The sequence below is a fragment of the Notothenia rossii genome (genome assembly GCF_949606895.1).
Source record: "Notothenia rossii genome assembly, chromosome: 2".
NCBI classification, from domain to species: Eukaryota; Metazoa; Chordata; class Actinopteri; order Perciformes; family Nototheniidae; genus Notothenia; species Notothenia rossii.
The window spans coordinates 73,635,508-73,652,622 of NC_136904.1; the positions used below are offsets into that span (position 1 = coordinate 73,635,508).

General features: G+C 40.3%; 1 protein-coding gene across 5 annotated transcripts in view; it reads right to left on the reverse strand.

Annotated features, from left to right (window-relative positions):
- thsd7ba (thrombospondin, type I, domain containing 7Ba) overlaps window positions 1-17,115 on the reverse strand; it is a 241,634-nt gene that overhangs the window by 27,483 nt on the left and 197,036 nt on the right. For all 5 annotated transcript variants that reach the window (XR_013805279.1, XM_079665111.1, XM_079665110.1 and 2 more), the window contains 2 exons: window positions 14,710-14,976; window positions 13,667-13,845 (listed from right to left, as the gene is read on the reverse strand). Coding sequence is in view for 4 of the 5 variants with exons in the window: in XM_079665111.1 (XP_079521237.1) it covers window positions 13,667-13,845; window positions 14,710-14,976 (446 nt within the window). In the remaining variant the exon portion in view is untranslated. The remainder of the gene's footprint in view (window positions 1-13,666; window positions 13,846-14,709; window positions 14,977-17,115) is intronic.

A 17,115-nucleotide genomic window follows, 5' to 3' on the forward strand; every position in this document is an offset into this window, starting at 1 on the left:
GTCCATATTAGCAGTGCATGACAAGCCAGAAGTTGGGCAGGGGAAAGAAGAACAATGATATGATCATTAGTTTAGATTTTGCCCGCAGTGACAGCAATGCATAATTTTGCGCAAATTAGATTATTTTTTTTCGAAAAACTGCATTCTGCTGCTAAGTGTTTAATTAATGACGGTATACGAGGATGAAATACTTCATCATCTGCAGTGAATCTAGAGATATTTTGCCAAACTGAATGATTCATAGAGTTGAAAGAGTTTTAAAGTGCTACAGTTGGTTGCAACAGCTGTGCAATGGCCGGCCCTGCAGCTGAAGGCAACTCTGAGAAATGTATTTGTCTTGAGATGGGGAAGTCAGCGCGAGTGAGCATATATCGGAGGTGTGCTCTGTATCCAAACAAGGTTACTAAAAGTGATTGTTGAGTTGTCGACAAGAAAACCATTTTTTCACAGTTAAAGGAACTTTATAAAATAAAACCTCTGACCCAAGAAAGAACTAAGTTTGCTGCCTGTAATGATAAAACCTACGATACTAGTCTATCTGTCTCACAGAAAGCTAAATATGGTAAGCTTAATGCAGTGACAAATGGTCATACTGTAGCTATATGTATGCTGCAAAGCCCCCTGGAAACCAAAATAGGCATATAATCTGTCTTCATTCATTCCTTCATGCACTCGCCCTGGATCAGCTTAAAAGTATAATAATTCCTGTTCTTAAATGGCAAAATAATGTCTGTGCATTGAAATGTCTCTGCAAACGTGTATTGCATGTAAAGTAAATTGCACTATTTGGAAACTTTCTACATTTTTTCTCTTTAGAAAAACGAAATACATCTTCAAACGTGCTAAAAACTCCATGCAAACATACATCGTGTAAATATAGGCTGTTGGTGCGTATAACAATGTATATGTATACAAGTAAACACACATACAGAAAGACACAGGAGAGGCAGCAACAACCCCTCTGCAGGAATGGCACATTCTTATTATTGTAAACAGAGAGAGCCTTAGAGAGGAGCACAGTCTTCGTTAAATCTCACTAACTGTCATAGTGTGACTACAACTTCAAATAGACCGCGCTATAACTGTCAAAAGGCCCACGGATGAGTTCGAAACAATGGGTCTTATGAGGAACAGTGGATCTATTCCCATGTGATGATGACCTCTCAAGTACACCCATGAAAAGAACAGTTGAAAATGTGCCAACACATAAAGCCACCATTAGGATGGCTGCCTGTGTGAGTAAGACTCTATTTGTGCTCAGGAAAGACACACTGCTGCCAAAATAAATGTAGTTTTTGCTGGAAAAATACATCTAAGCAACTGTAAATGATTTGCATTAGAGCATGTAAGATTAAAGGCAGCCACAAACAACCTGATCCAATAAACCAACACGCTGTATAAACAAATGTCAAATTACCCGTTCATTTGGAAAGCATAAAATATGATAGCAAAATCCGCAAAACAACGTCAGAGCAACAAGAGACTCTGTATCAAGGCAGTGAGAAGTCTCAGTTTGTCATCTGCTCTTAAGCCGAGCTGACACACTGATCCCTTAACACTTCCTGATGAATTAAGGCTGAGGGGGATAATATAGCTGGTCTCCTGAGGGGAGCACGACTCTGCCACGAAAAAAGAAAGAAGAGATCAAAGCAGCATGGTATGCTACGGGAAAAATCTAAAGATGTTTTTCTGTGGAACTTGGCGTACGGAGTTACTCACCCTCTTACTGTGTTTGAAATAAGGCAGCAAGCTAAATTTCCCTGGCATGCATAATAACCCTGGCCATGTTTGGTATCTATCTACAGCATAATATTGTTGTACTGTAGGTTTGTATTAAAATGTTAGCAACACCCAGTGCTACAATTGTACAACACTCACAGTGAACCTGCAATGTTATATCAGCTTTATTTTTCCATGTTTTCAGAATCACATTATCACTTACCCATAGCCTCGAGAAACACGACCGTGACTGCTCCAAAATTAATTTGAGCGACTAAGTTGGTTTACATGTCATACTCTCTCCCTCTCAAAGTCTTCCAGCTAGGTCACTTACCATCAAGAATGTCAATGAACCTTACGAGGCCTTACAAGATGCATGCCTGTCATCCTTCCTGGGCTGCTGTGTTGACTCTATTGCAGGGAAATGGACCATGAAGCGCTATTTCCATACATCTCTGGAATAATTTCATTTTCTCATTTACTTTGTATTATATAACCAGGACACAGCTGAACCAGACAGGAGTGCGTTAGCAGAGACGTTTAACTGGCACTTCATTTACTTTGAATGGTGAAAGGTCTTTACCACATATTTACACACGCTTGGGAATGAGCTCTAATATCACGTAATAGCCAATTCAATCTTTCTTAAACAATGGTAAATCCAGAATACAGTTCAGTCTCAACAACACCTGCCAGCCACATGGGTCTGACTGTTTAAACCTGTATACTGTTATTCAGGGGTGCCGTAAGGGGGTGAAAAGTTAGGACGATTCTAAGGGCCCATGACTGACAGGGGCCCAAACAATTTTAGAACATTAAGAAAAAAATGTTTAAGTCACCAATGTGATGTCTTTTCATGGGGCCCAAAATCCCTGGCGGCGCCCCTGCAGTTATTCTGTCTCTAGCTTTCTAGACTAGTATTTTAGGGATTTCTTCGTTATTTTAATCGTTTCAACAAAGAGTAACTTCTGGGTCTGAAAGTGAAACTGATATGAAAGTGGCTTTAACTTATTATTATTATTTTTAATGCCCAGAAAGGTATGACTCAACTGGTTGCAAAAATGAGTCTGATTGTATAGAAGTCTATGAGAAGATGACCCTACTTATAACTTGATTTATTAGGCTCATGGTCTTAATCACTAGTTTAAAATGTTTTTATACATCATGATTATCATTTTGTAAATTATGCTCCCATCTAGAGTAAATAAGACAATAAGGCAGAGCTTGTGATTGATAAATTGTTAGCATTATAACTACCACAGCATTCTTTCCAATAAGTACCAGTAATTCGCTAGCTTCAGTATCACAAATGGTACCAGTTAAAGTTAAAGTGGACCTATCATGCTATATTTGAATAATATAGTGTAGGACCATACCTACTGTATATAAGGCATATTTATACTTTGTATTTTTCAAATTACCAAACAGATCATGCATTTTAGCCATTCCTTATTTCGCTCAATTTAACACTGTCTTTGCATGGGCTGATTCTGTGAGAACAGCACCATCTACAGGCCTGGCTTATGTACTACAGCGTCTCCAGCGCTTTCGAACGGCAATGTCCGTGGCTGTCTCCTCCTGATTGGTGGAGTTGGCCCAATAGCCGTAGCGCCACTTCTGTGACGTCATAGAAGTGTTCAAATCTGGATCAGTCTGTATCAGATCCGTTGCAGCCCCTTTTTAAGAGATTTGGGTATGGAGGAAAATAGAGAGGGTTGTGTTTTCTGACACTTGGTGAGTTCCCTGGAACACCGGGGACACATATTCATGTATAAAAGATGTACAAAAGTGCATTTTGCATGATAGGTCAACTTTAAGTGTGGCGCAATGATAACAACGCTACCTAGCTCAGCTGGTTCACCAGGTCTCACTGTCGCTCAAATCAACCCTCTTGTCCAAAAATGCTCACTTCTGATTCCAAACAACTCTGCAGAACTCAAGGCTTTAAAAAAAATGCAATAAGTGATGTCCTAGGTTCTTAAGCAGCCATTTGGTAAATACTTAAATATAAAAAGAACATGTATGTAACACTAGAAAAACCTTACATGTACATTCTAATTAGTTCACTCTTTCTGAATTAATGTGAATGAAAAGCTAAAGGTTGGTGATTCTATTCATGTTTCATTGATTACAGAACTCACTGCAAATGGGCAACAATTGTGTCTTTAAAAAAAATCATTCAAGTTATCGAATGATGAGCATGTATTTATTATTCACCGTTTTCTAATTAGCAGATAGAAGCTTTGATTAACCTTTGTATCGGAAATAAAGGCTGTGGACCATCTGGGTGTCTGGAGGCTTTACGCTAAGATCGAGAGGCTCATAAATGTAGCCTTTTCTTGGTGACAGTGCTTTAAGCTGCCGTAATGCAAGGAGACACCTCACTTTTTGAACTGGGCCTACAGGGGGAGAAAAACACATGCCCAAGTACTACTCTACATTAATTACACCTCATTGGCCTTAGGTAGCTCTATCAGCAGTTGGCTACAAATGCATTTCTTCTTAATGAAGGAGAGAGACCATTTTAGCACCTGGGCGTAAAAACAAGAACATGTTTCTCTTTTATCTCTTTTTGATATTTGAGATACATTCATTATATAGAAATGCCATGGGCTGTTTAGTCTTGTGAAATGAAAGATGGTAATAGATCCCAAGCAATGCATTCAAGGCTCTCCTGGTACCCACATAGACTGTATATAGAAAGTTTACCCCCTTATATCAGTGAGAAAGAAGCCAACTTCTCTCTCGTGACACAAATGCGGCTTTCACACCAGCGCTTTTCCCTTTCTAGCTCCGAGCTAGAGCTTTTCTGTTTCAGCTCCGGTTTCCCTTTCCCGCTCCCGCTTTTTTCACACCACTCAGAGCCGGGATGGTGCTGTCGCTGCTGCGTCATGACGTCACCGTTTACAACGCTGATTTGCTCCCCAACGGCGCTCACAACAACAACAACAACAACAACGGGGGACTGCGCCAGGTCGATGATCGTGTTGCTTTTAAAGCAAAGCCAGATTAAATTAAATAACGACTTCTCCAACTTTATACTTTTCAACCTATGCAGCCCATGTATGGATTTCATCCGATAGCTGCTATAATAAAAAAAAAAACGTCTGCCTGCTCTCCACAATGATCAATAACAGTGAACGGAAGGTCAAAGTAAGGGGCAAATAAACAGAATCACAAGAAGCCTGGTTAGTGTTGCCTGACTTTATAAAGTGTGTGGTTGCCTTCTAGTCACTTTGCTCAGTGCGACTGCTTGTAGGCAGGCATGACGAGACTCTTCAGTCGACCCATGTTCAGGGGAGGTGGGTTTAGTTTCCTGCACGCCTCGACGAAAGAGAGACGTAAGCGACGCCGCCTCTTAGCTCCGAAGCTCTTGCTTCTAGACCGACAATTTTTTGGAACTGGAAGTGAACCGGATTCCAGAGCTAAGAGGCGGCGCCGCCGCGGTGTGAACAGGAAAAACCGGTACTTTTCAGGCTCTAGCTCCGAGCCGGCGCTGAAAACGCGTTGGTGTGAAAGTGGCAAAAGTAATACAATACAAAGGTAAATGTAGGTCCATCCCAGTGTTGGGGAAGTTACTTTTAAAAAGTAGTGTTTGCTTGTTACTCGTTACTTCTTTAAAAAAGAAACCCTTTACTTTACTTAGTTACCCTCCAAGGAAAGTAACTTTTTACGTTACTCGTTACTTTTACGTTACTTTTATGTTGCTCGACTTTGGGCAGAACCCCATCTCTGTTCCTAATTGTTTATGCTTACATAAAGTTCTACTATGGAGGACATAACAGATATTTCTTTTGTGCTCTTTATTATAAAAAAAATGCCACAGAGCACTTAACAAAACATTGGGCTATAAGCGTCAACACCACCACTAAACAATAATATCAAACAATATCAATATAAAATCATAATCATTAAACAGGCTAGCCCCAAAATAGGTGCAAAGCTAGTGCAAATCATATCAATAGGCTCCTTAGGAACAACATGATGAAAACCTCAAAATGGCTCATGTGTCTCAAAATAAAACATGCCTCATGTAAATCCAACAGAAAAATAATAACTTCAAAATGTCTTGATATCAATGGCTTGTGTAAATAAAATAAAATGGCATAATACAGCTTGGAAGCAAAGACATTTTAGCCAACATAAAATCAAGAACAACTTAAAGCAGGACTGGCCTCCGAATTAAAAGGCTATGTTCACTGAATATGCTGGCCCTTCTTCACGGTATGATAATATCATCATTTCCTCGGGGATCTTGAGCTACTAGCTTCATGCTAGCATGTTTTCCTTTCAAATGCTTGGTGAGGTTGGCAGTTGAGTTAACGGCAGTAGACAAAAGTTTCTGGCCAGGGCACAACGTACACCTTACACTCACATTTTTCCCCTTAGTTTCAACAAGTTCGAAGTAATGGGAATACCTCCATCCCTCGAATGTTAGCGTTGGCTGCGCCTGCTTCTCGCTTGCCATCACTGCTCTTCAGTCTTCATGCCACCACCAGCGGCCAGCCTCTATCACGTACAGTGTGGAATGAGAGCTCGTGCCTGTGTAAGCACGCAGCTGAGTAGGCAGTGTGTCACACTGTCACTCGTCCCTGGGAAAAGTAACGTTCCGGCGAATTGAAAAAGAAACTACGTTACGTTACCACATTTTCCGTAGTAGCGCGTTACACTACTTTTTACCCGGAAAAAGTAGTTACGTTACTGTAACGCGTTACACCCAACACTGGTCCATCCTCATTTCTACTTTTACCAATGCTCATAAAGGGTGGGTCATGACCTAAAGCACAAGATTGCCTACAGTAAAACACAGAAGAGTGGAGTGAAATGGTTAAAATGAGTAAACATGTAATTGGCAAGTGACTCAACAGAGATGCACTTGTATTTGGAATCAAGCAGAGCCTATTGTGTTGTTATTGTTGAATAGAAGATGTCCTGTGTAGGCCTATAATAGCAGACACTGATAGTGTTTAGTGAGGCAGAGGACATTACCAGATGTCTAAAGGCAAACTGGGAGCAAAAGTCAAATGCAGTTAAAAACACCCGGGTGTTATGCATGTCTGATAATCAGGGCCCAGGAGTTCAAAACTTTTAATCTCAATCAGATCCGATCCGATTTTGAAATCCCATTTTTGTGATCCACGATCAGAAAAGTCGGCCAGATTTTGTCCCTGGAGTTCAAAGCAATTCAGGATAGGATCAGCCTGATCCAGATTACGATTTTTCAAGATGAATAGATCCTGAATATCAGTGCTTTAATCCTACCGATCGCCATCTAGTGGACATGAAAAATAATACAAGGAAGACAAGAGACCACATTGCAGAGACATCTATAATGTCTAATTATATTTTTTTATTTGAAAGGTGATGACAGATGATGGACTTTTTTTTTGTTGAAGATATTTTTACTTTAATCTAAATTACATTTGTGATTGACAATCTTTGCTGTGATACTTTTATGAGCATAAACATTTATGTCATCAACATTTGGTTGAAAAAAAAAATAGGCCACCACAAACGTGAGCAAAAATGAAAAAAAAAAAATGTATTTCCCATGAAGGCTAAAAATGGTGTATTATTTCAGTTAACAAACTTTGCCATCTTATTTAAATTGAAACATATTTTAAAATAAATTGTACAGTACATTTTGCTCTGGTAATCCACTGGAAATCCACCCCTCTGGTGGGATCAGGATAATCCAGTTTTTTGGGATCAAACTAATCCCAATCCTGTGTTGTTGGTTTGAACCACCCATTTTGAAGATTTGATCCAGATTAAAGCTTGGATTGGATTTCCTGATCTGATCGGATATGAAAGTGATCCTAATCCTGTTTTTTGGTTTTGAACTCCCCAAAATCCAAATCTGATTTGATCAGATAGGGATTAAAAGTTTTGGGCCCAGGTGATCAGTGCTATTGTGGTCTATGCGGGTAGCAGTGGCTGTAGAGACTTCAAACAGCAGGTATAGGTGTCTCTTTCATGTAATCTATATGGAGCATCACCGGAGGAGCTGCCAGAAGCACTTAGGTTCTACGCAGTGGGAGGCAGGTGTTGAACTTAAAAGATAGCTCGATCATCACTCTTTCAATCCCACATACTCTTGATGCAAACAGAGCATCTCAGGACAGAACCAACTTTCTTCATCCGTTAACCAGCCTCGTGAGAGTCTATGCTCATCTAGTCAACATATACAATTGTTATTGAGTAGACGCAGGACACTAAAAACCTCCTGATGGTGCCAATGCTTTTCTGTATTTTTAACCTTGTGTGTTTGGCACTGCTACTTGCCTTTAATATTGCACTGGAGGCAGGTCCAGATAACTAGGAAGTGTTGAAGTTACGTGACCAATAAGATTATGCTTAGGTTAACGTAATTACAGAGTTGGTGTTGCCAAAGATTGGAAGTAACATGGCACAATACATTCTGCAGCAGCAGTCTTTGCTCTTTATACGTCTTGGTTCATAAATATGTGGATGGGATAAACATGTAACCTGTGAAATATACTGAGATTTCGATATGGGATCATTAGAAGCTCAAGGTTTGGAGTTGGAGCAGACAACATATACTCCGTGAAAAGCAAGTTTAACAAGAGTTTATCTAGTTAGGTCTAAAATACAGTAAGACATTAGGAACAGCAGGGCAAGCAGTCAAACACTTAACAAGTTAATTATATCATTCGATGGTGATGATAGAAAGTGTGTGGAGAAAACCTGAATTAGATTACCTAAAATGTTGTTCTGTTCCCCCTTAAAACAAGCCAATTTATATGTTACACTCTACAAGTAACCTCAGTATACCAAGGCAGGTATAAAGGAAGCTCAGCAACACAATGCCAACAAACATGAAAACCTCAAAACGAAAAATGTTATTATTGAAAATGTACCGCTATTGTAACTAATAGTCATCTCAATATATTTCTAACTGTTAAGGGGTAGTGTTGGTCTAATGGATAGTGAGGCGGGCTGAAGTTCGGAAGGTTTTGAGTTCAAATCCCATCAGGAGCACCACCACTAGTATGCCCTTGAGTAAGGCGCTTACAGTAGCCCTTAATTACTCCAGGGAGACTGTCCTGTATTTCGTAATTGTAAATTGCTTTGGATAAAAAGCGTCAGTTAAATGAAATGTAATTTCTTAAAGAGAAACAACCATGACTGGGCTAAGGTAGATAACAGAGACCATGAGCGCTTAGCTTTGCCATACCACTAGGAGCAATAATAATACATTGGATTTTTATAGTGCTTTTCCTAGATGCAATGACATGGCCTAAAAGGAGAGCTTTGTGGAAGGAATATCAACCCCTCAACAAATGAATGCCTTGAATGAACTGTATCTGACTGCTTCTAGGTGCTCTGTAAATCTTAAAGTATCTTGATAAAAACAGCAAGCTGCATATTATGCATAGCTTATTTACATTTGCAAAGTTCACAACACCCAGCTGACTGAGCCAAGACATCCAATAAGTACATGTAAGCCCCTCAAAAGCACTACATGGTTAGTTTGGTGAACTAGCAGCAAACTCTGGAACTTTAAATTGATAATGTTAATACATACGGTAAATAAAAGCATTTGTCAAATAGACACTCACAAAGAAAAACAAGGACTTATACTTGTCTCTCGTTGTGCGCATTTTGTGGTCATCCATTCATGTTAAATTGGTCATTGCTCGAAGTCGCAAAATGCGCTCTTCAGCAGTGATTGTGGAGCGCACACATGATTATGTCCTTCATGAATCTGTTCAGAAGTGGCATGATCAGGATATTGGAAGGCATTAGCAGCTACAGTAGGTGGTGAAAAGTGTTGAGAGCAAGACAGAGGAATGCGTTGCATGTTCATGTTAGACCGCGGCATACTGTCAGGTGTGTGCATCTTTGGAATCGTATGTCTATAGTTTACAGGCTTGCCATTAAGCAGCTGATTCTTTTTTGTATTAGTTATGATTTTAATATTACAATGTTTGCTAAAGAGGCAATTCATTACTGCCAAAACACAACACCTCTATTCAATATATTTTACATTTACCTTGTGTTTTCACACATAACTTGAACCCATGTTCATCATCCAAAGGGTTTGCACATGAAAGTGGCGTAATTATTAAGTACTGTAAATTATCTGATAATAATTTTTCTCTGAGCTCAATCAAGCTAAGTGTTGTAAGTAGCAAGTATGAAAAAGGAATTTATCAGAAATACATTCACAGCTGAGAGGTCGCATTAAAGGTAGGGTAAGTAATTCACTTCAGAAACACTTGTTGTTATGTTCCATGGCATGCTCTTAACATCCCGATTGCAATGAATATCTAAAGTGCTTTGACAATAAATACATGAAAAATGTCATCTGTGGAAGCCGTAGTACTGTAAAAAGCACAACCAATCATTTTAGCCGGCCCGGCTAAAATAACTGGATTGCGTACCTTCCTGTTAGCCTTCCATCTGTGTGTTGGAGGAGGGGCTCTTTAAGGAAGTCTGAAGGAAGAGGCAGATTTTTTCCGGTTGTGTATTTTCAAATTCTAGCGCACTCAAGCTGGTTTCTCCATTTTTACCTACCCTACCTTTAAGGCACAGAGGGCTACAGCGCTTATTAAAAGAGTCTTTATTCTCCAATCAAAGCTCATTCTCTGTCTATACACCATGTGGCATTCATACAACGCAAAAATAAATCTGTGAAACAGAAAGCATCAAGGCAAAACATCCTATTCAACCAGCCTTGTTTCATCACTGTGACCTTCACTTTCACAAAGCAGATTCAAACATTAGAGCACAAATGGACGATGTACTGATTCAGCTGCATTCTAGCTGCAGACCATTGCAGCTAAAGTCCAACAATCAACAAATCATGCAATTATAATGACAGGAATATTATTTATATAAGATATTTAACTGTATGGAGCATTTTGTCCCCCAAAAAATAATGAGTTAACTGAAAAAGTGAAAAAGAGGAATGGTGAAATGCTTTTCCCCTGTGTCCCATTCCAGCTCGTCACCCAAAAATAGACCGCTCTCACACACACACACCTCCAACCACACACACCATATGCAGCTAGAGGGTCCTCTGAAGTGGACAGGAAGGATGTTTCTCCATAGAATAGGGCCAGTGTTCAGAGAGCGGAGGCCCCAGGCGTTATTAAAATGAAAAATAACTATCTGCCTGGCACAGTGGCTGGCAGACAGTTCTGTTGCATTACTGTATATGGAAATATACAACTTGATATCCCAGCATTTGGCCGTAAACTCATGTGGGACTTTTGATGAAATTCAAATCTCCTGTAATTATAGATCCCATTTGTGTGCTCTGCATTGACATCTCTCTGAAGCAGTCTCTCAGGACATCTTTATTAAAATATGGGCTACAAATAGCCGTATTTTCAAATCAATCTGCGAAGATCCCTTCATCAGCATTTGGATGTTTGCTGGTAGTTTTAAATGAATAAAAAAAAAAGCTGTGAAATATTTTTATTTTTTATTTTATTAAAATAGATTCTAATGGAGTCAACAACTTTCTTGCACACCAGGGAGTTTAACAGACAATTTATTCTAATACAAATATTTGGACATTAGATTTAGAAATAGATCGGATGCGTCAGTTTGACTTAATTAAAATAGAGATTTGACATTCCACATTCAATCTGTCATTAATCAATTTACTTGTGCCTTCAGAATACTTTTTCTGCGCCCATTCTTTGCCCACTTCTAAAAACTGGTTTTAATGGATCATTTATATACCCAATTGACATCGTTAATTAACTTTTCTACTTCTGAAAAGCTTCCCTTTTAATGTAAAATGTACAATGATAAAAGCAAAGGAAGTACACATTAATGCAGGCCTACTTAGCTCACATAATTGACCAAGTAAGACAGAAGTTATGACGTTATGTTCTGCGTGTGTAAACAGCACATTTCACTTTGAATGTTACAAGACAAAAGGTGTGTATCGGGGTGTGGAGGGTGAACGTAACATAATCTAATAAAGAGCGGAACAGGTCGTATTACAGCCCAATGCACACCGCTTCAACAACTTAGAGAAATCAAAGTTGACAGGCCTGCTGTGCCGATTACAGTTGCCAAGCTGTGATTAGACAATTGCTGTATTGGGGTTTTAGGGTTTATTGAAAACACGCCTAAAGTAGAATGAGTAAAAATCGAGTGGAATATAGTTCTTAATTTATTCTATTCCCATGTGAACACTCAAATATGAGGGAACTAAGAGATCCAAAATGATTGTTCTTGGTGAGTGACACATTAATTATTCATCTACATTTTTTTTTTTTTTTGCATTCAATCTTAAGGCCTACCACATTAACAGCACTCTTACAATTTACTTCACTCCCACACACTCGGTTCGGCATTGTGGCCATTTTTGCTCATTATTTTCATGGTGGCACTTTCTCTTACTCGCTGTCTCCCTCTCTATCTCTCCCCCTATCTTACTTGCTCACTCAGCCATGTGATGAGAGGATGAGTCGCGACGCACTGTAAATTCCATCTCTGTCAAGCCGGTCACTTCTGGCCGGGGCTCGAGGGGAAACATCTGCTGGTGGAAGCGAGGCCACACTTTGGCTAAAGAGGAGCTCACAGCAGGCGATAACGGAAAGAGGTGGATATCCATTAGGAATGAGAATAATATCGCTCATGCTGCACCCTAACAGAGACTAAATGTAGAGCTTGGCAGCAGTTGTGAATAGAGCTGTGAAGTGCACCAGTTTTATTTTTAAAACCCTGTCAAGAAGTTCAGTTTCCTTGTATAAAACAACATGCTTATTGAACAAGAGTAGAGGTTACACTATCTTTCCACCCACACTTTGGACAGGTGTAATTTTCCATAAATGGCCAATTTGATCGAGTCAACAATGGGGCCCCGTCCACCCTCAGGATAAAAGAGGTCATGGGCAATAGCGAGCTCCAATTTCATTGGCGAGAGTTATTACAGCGCATTACTACAGGGGCCATATAGACCTTGTTAGTGGGCACTTAACCATCTGTACACAAATCTCCACTTGAACACACTGGAATATTTTTCACACAGCCATGCTCATCTCCTTACTGACCTCTACAACAAAGTGTCCTTTCAAGCCCATTCAGGCATACAGGCAGCATTCATAAAACACGTCCCCTCTTTAAACGGTGACCTCATGAGAGAGGTGTGCTGTCACAAAATATTCAGCGCTACGGATAAAATCTGACTACGGAATATCAAACGCTCCCATCTGTCCACTTCTTCCTCTCTGCCCACAAACCCCCCCTTCTTTTGTTACTTGACACCGCCATGTTTTAATGTCAAGGAAAGGGCATGTCTTGCAAGGCAAATGATTTGGTCTGACTGGAGACACCAGAAAATGAACAGGTCACCCAGGAGGCCCACTGGCAGATGGGTGGTAAACCTTATCATTGAAATGTGAGCAGAATGCAACAGTGCCACTGTGTATTCATGCGACTGAAAAAGGACTGGAGCGCACTGGAGATGTGTGAATAATTTTTATGAAATACAGCATGCTGCTTACTAATGTTTCCAGTAAGAGAATGCTGTATGTGCAGTAGCAGTGCTAATGCTATTAGAATCACAAGCATATTTTCCCACATTTAGCATGGACTCTCTGCCCATTACATGTATTATGGTGGTGGACTGAGACCTCATCTGCATTCAATTATAAGAGCCACCGGAATCAATCAAATCCGGGAAGAAGAACAATGTAGATGGATGATGAGCTCTACCTTGTTTGGTCATTTCCGCTGTGTCTCAATATAAAAGGTCCATAATAACTGTACAATACCAAGTGTTGGACAGTCTAACAATGGGTCAAAATGGTTCTTAAGAAATTCCATTATGAGCTAATTTCCATTTCAAGACAGACTCATAACATAGATACAGTATCTGTGTGCTGTCACAATAGCAGTGACTTTCCAAAATGTGTACTGTACTGTGGACATACTGTATAAGCACCGGTGCACACCTCACCTGATTTTTCAGATCCAGCTTGGGGCATGGGCGTCCCCCGTTGAAAGCTTTCTCCCTGAGCCACTTGGACCTGATCTTCAGCCCGCTGCCACAGGAAGCACTGCAGGAGGACCAGGCTGACCAATCGCTGAGCTTACAGTCCAGGGGGCAAGGGATGTGGCAAACCTCCACCATGTAGCCTGAAATTGAACATTGGAAGGGGAATCCTGATTCAGACTTGCTTAGCGGCTGCAGTGAGGATCAAAATAATAATGTCAGACAGACATGCCACTGGCTTGCACCCCTCCAGACCTTGGACTTGCTCTCTCTGACACCAGGAGATAATTATCTGACTAATGATTACGCATACAGTGTGCCAACACAGTATAGTGAGACTGCTTAAGGGTTTGCACACTGTATAAATAATGTGTTTTGTTTGTCTCCTGTAGGGCAGCAACTAACAATTGTTTTCATCATCAATTTATCTGCCTATTATGCCTCTGGTGGTTGATTAATGGTTGACTCCATATTTGAAGGTGATGTCTGTAAATGCCTTGTTTTTCATTGTAATACAAATATATGCAGTTCAATATGATAATGAATCAGAAATGTCAATATTTAAGGGACTGAAAACAGCATTTCCTGCCAATATTACATCGAACATTACCTAAACAATGAATCTAAATAATTGACAATATTTTTTGTCAAATGATCCATCGATTATTAAAGTAAACAAGTAGCTGTAGTTTCTGGACAACTTAGAAAAAAGAGGACAAAGGTGCTAAAACTAAACAAAACATAAAAACATTTCAATTAAAACCATAAAATAAAATGGTATTATCTCATAATTGGGCTTTAACAAAATCACAATGTCTGATTATTCTGACCATTTATTTAAAAAAAAAAAAAATAGGGCTGTGACTCACAGCTGACTTGTTAGATCAAAATTAAATAACCAGAGCCACCCAACAAGAAATCCTTATCCAGAACACAATGTGAGGCCCAATTATAGTTAAAAAATAGTAAAATACTAAGTAACTGCAGCATACTCCTGTGCTTCCTACCTGAGTCTGTGCAGAGTGAGGGGTTAACCAGGTGTCCCTGCTGGTTGATGCAGGCCACAGCTCTGTAGCGCAGCCCGTGGCCGCACTCCTTCACCTCTCTCTGGCTCATCCAGCCCTGCAGGGAGCCCGGGGCCGAGGGGCCAGGGAGGATGCATGCGGACCAGTTACCAAAAGGCTGCGACAAAAACTCATCACAGGGGCACGTCTCGCTGTCCTCGAGCGGGTACAAGTCCTTATCCAGACAATGTTCCTTCTTTTTACTACGACCTAAAGGAGAAGATGGACAAAACAATACAGAGTTACTGGTCACTGGCTGGATGACGAATGTATATGAATAGTGCTTGGTACTCAAAGAATGTAAGCGCTACTGAATGCTTTAATACATTTATTTAAAGTGGACCTATCATGCTATATTTGAATAATATAGAGTAGGACCATACCTATATAAGGCATATTTATAGTTTTTATTTTTAAAAATACCAACCAGATCATGCATTTTAGCCATTCCTCATTTCACTCAATTTAACACTGTCTTTGCATGGACTGATTATGTGAGCACAGCACCATCTACAGGCCTGGCATATGTACTACAGCGTCTCCAGCGCTTTCGAACGGCAATGTCCGTGGCTGTCTCCTCCTGATTGGTGGAGTTGGCCCAATAGCCGTAGCGCCACTTCTGTGACTTCATAGAAGTGTTCATAACAAACTGTCCTTCACTGCAAACATTGCTGCTACAACCCGCTGCTGCAGATACACGCTTTACAACATCAGGAGGATACGTCCCCAGCTGACACAAAAATCGACGCAGCTCTCGTCATCTCACGCCTAGACTACTGCAACTCCCTCCTGGCTGGTCTACCTGCATGTGCCATCCGACCTCTGCAGCTCGTCCAGAATGCAGCGGCAACCACACCCTCCTCCGCTCCCTTCACTGGCTTCCAGTAACTGCTAGAATCCACTTCAAGACACTGGTACTTGCGTACCATGCTGTGAATGGATCTGGCCCTTCCTACATCCAGGACATGGTTAAACCGTACACCCCAGCATGTGCACTCCGCTCTGCATCAGCCAAACGGCTCGCTGCACCCTCACTGCGAGGGGGACCCAAGTTCCCATCAGCAAAAACACGTGGGTTTGCTATCCTGCCTCCAAAATGGTGGTATGAGCTCCCCATTGAAATCAGGACAGCAGAAAGCTTACACATCTTCCGGCGCAGACTGAAAACTCATCTCTTTAGACTCCACTTCGAGCGATAGAATTATTAACAAAGCACTTATATACTAATAAAGGGCTGGCTTATCTAAAGCCAGTTGAGTTGTTGTTTTAGCTCTATGAAACCTGATGTACTTATATGATTCTGTTTTCTTCAAGTTTGTATTTTGATGGTCAAACGCACTTATTGTAAGTCGCTTTGGATAAAAGCGTCAGCTAAATGCAATGTAATGTAATGATGTAATGTAATGTTCACATCTGGATCAGTCTGTATCAGATCCGTTGCAGCCCCTTTTTAAGAGATTTGGGTAAGGAGGAAAATAGAGAGGGTTGTGTTTTCTGACACTTGGTGAGTTCCCTGGAACACCGGGGAGACATATTCATGTATAAAAGACGTACAAAAGTGCATTTTGCATGATAGGTCAACTTTAAATATCAGTTTATAGAGAGCCAACTGGAATTAACAAACTAGAGTACGATCAAACCATAAACTGAGTGTACATTGTTAAATTGTATTATTGCCATTGTCATTGAAACTGGCCACATAAAGGCACAAGAAGCCCATCATTGTATTTCTTTATGTCATTGAATCATAGCCCACTGTAATATGAGCAAAGCTACATCAAATATTAAAGAAGCTAAGCTAAGTGGACGCAATATTGGGTATTGCTTTATGATAATATAAAAGACAAATTGTAGAAATGTCACGCAAGTCTTTGAAAAAAGTGGACCTATCATGCTATATTTGAATAATATATTTTAGGGCCATACCTATATTAAACATGTCTGTGAAGTTTTTTTTTCAAAATACCAAACAGATCATGCATTTTAGCCATGCCTCATTTTTGCTCTATTTCAAGTCATGTTACCATGCTGTTAGCATGCCACACAACCTCTCATTCCCCTGATAGGTGGAGAGTTGCCCATATAGGCGGAGCTCCACGTTTCTGACGTCAGAACAATTTCAAATCCGGATCAGATCCGTTGCAGCCCCGTTTTTAGAGATTTGGGTATAGAGGAAAAGAGAGAGGGTTGTGTTTTCTGACACTTGGTGAGTTCCCTGACACACCGGGGACACATATTCATGTATATTAGACGTACAAAAGTGCATTTTGCATAGGTCCCCTTTAATATTTCAAAAGGCAAATGTAACACTACAAAGTAACACAGCAACACTCACTCATTGAATGGAGA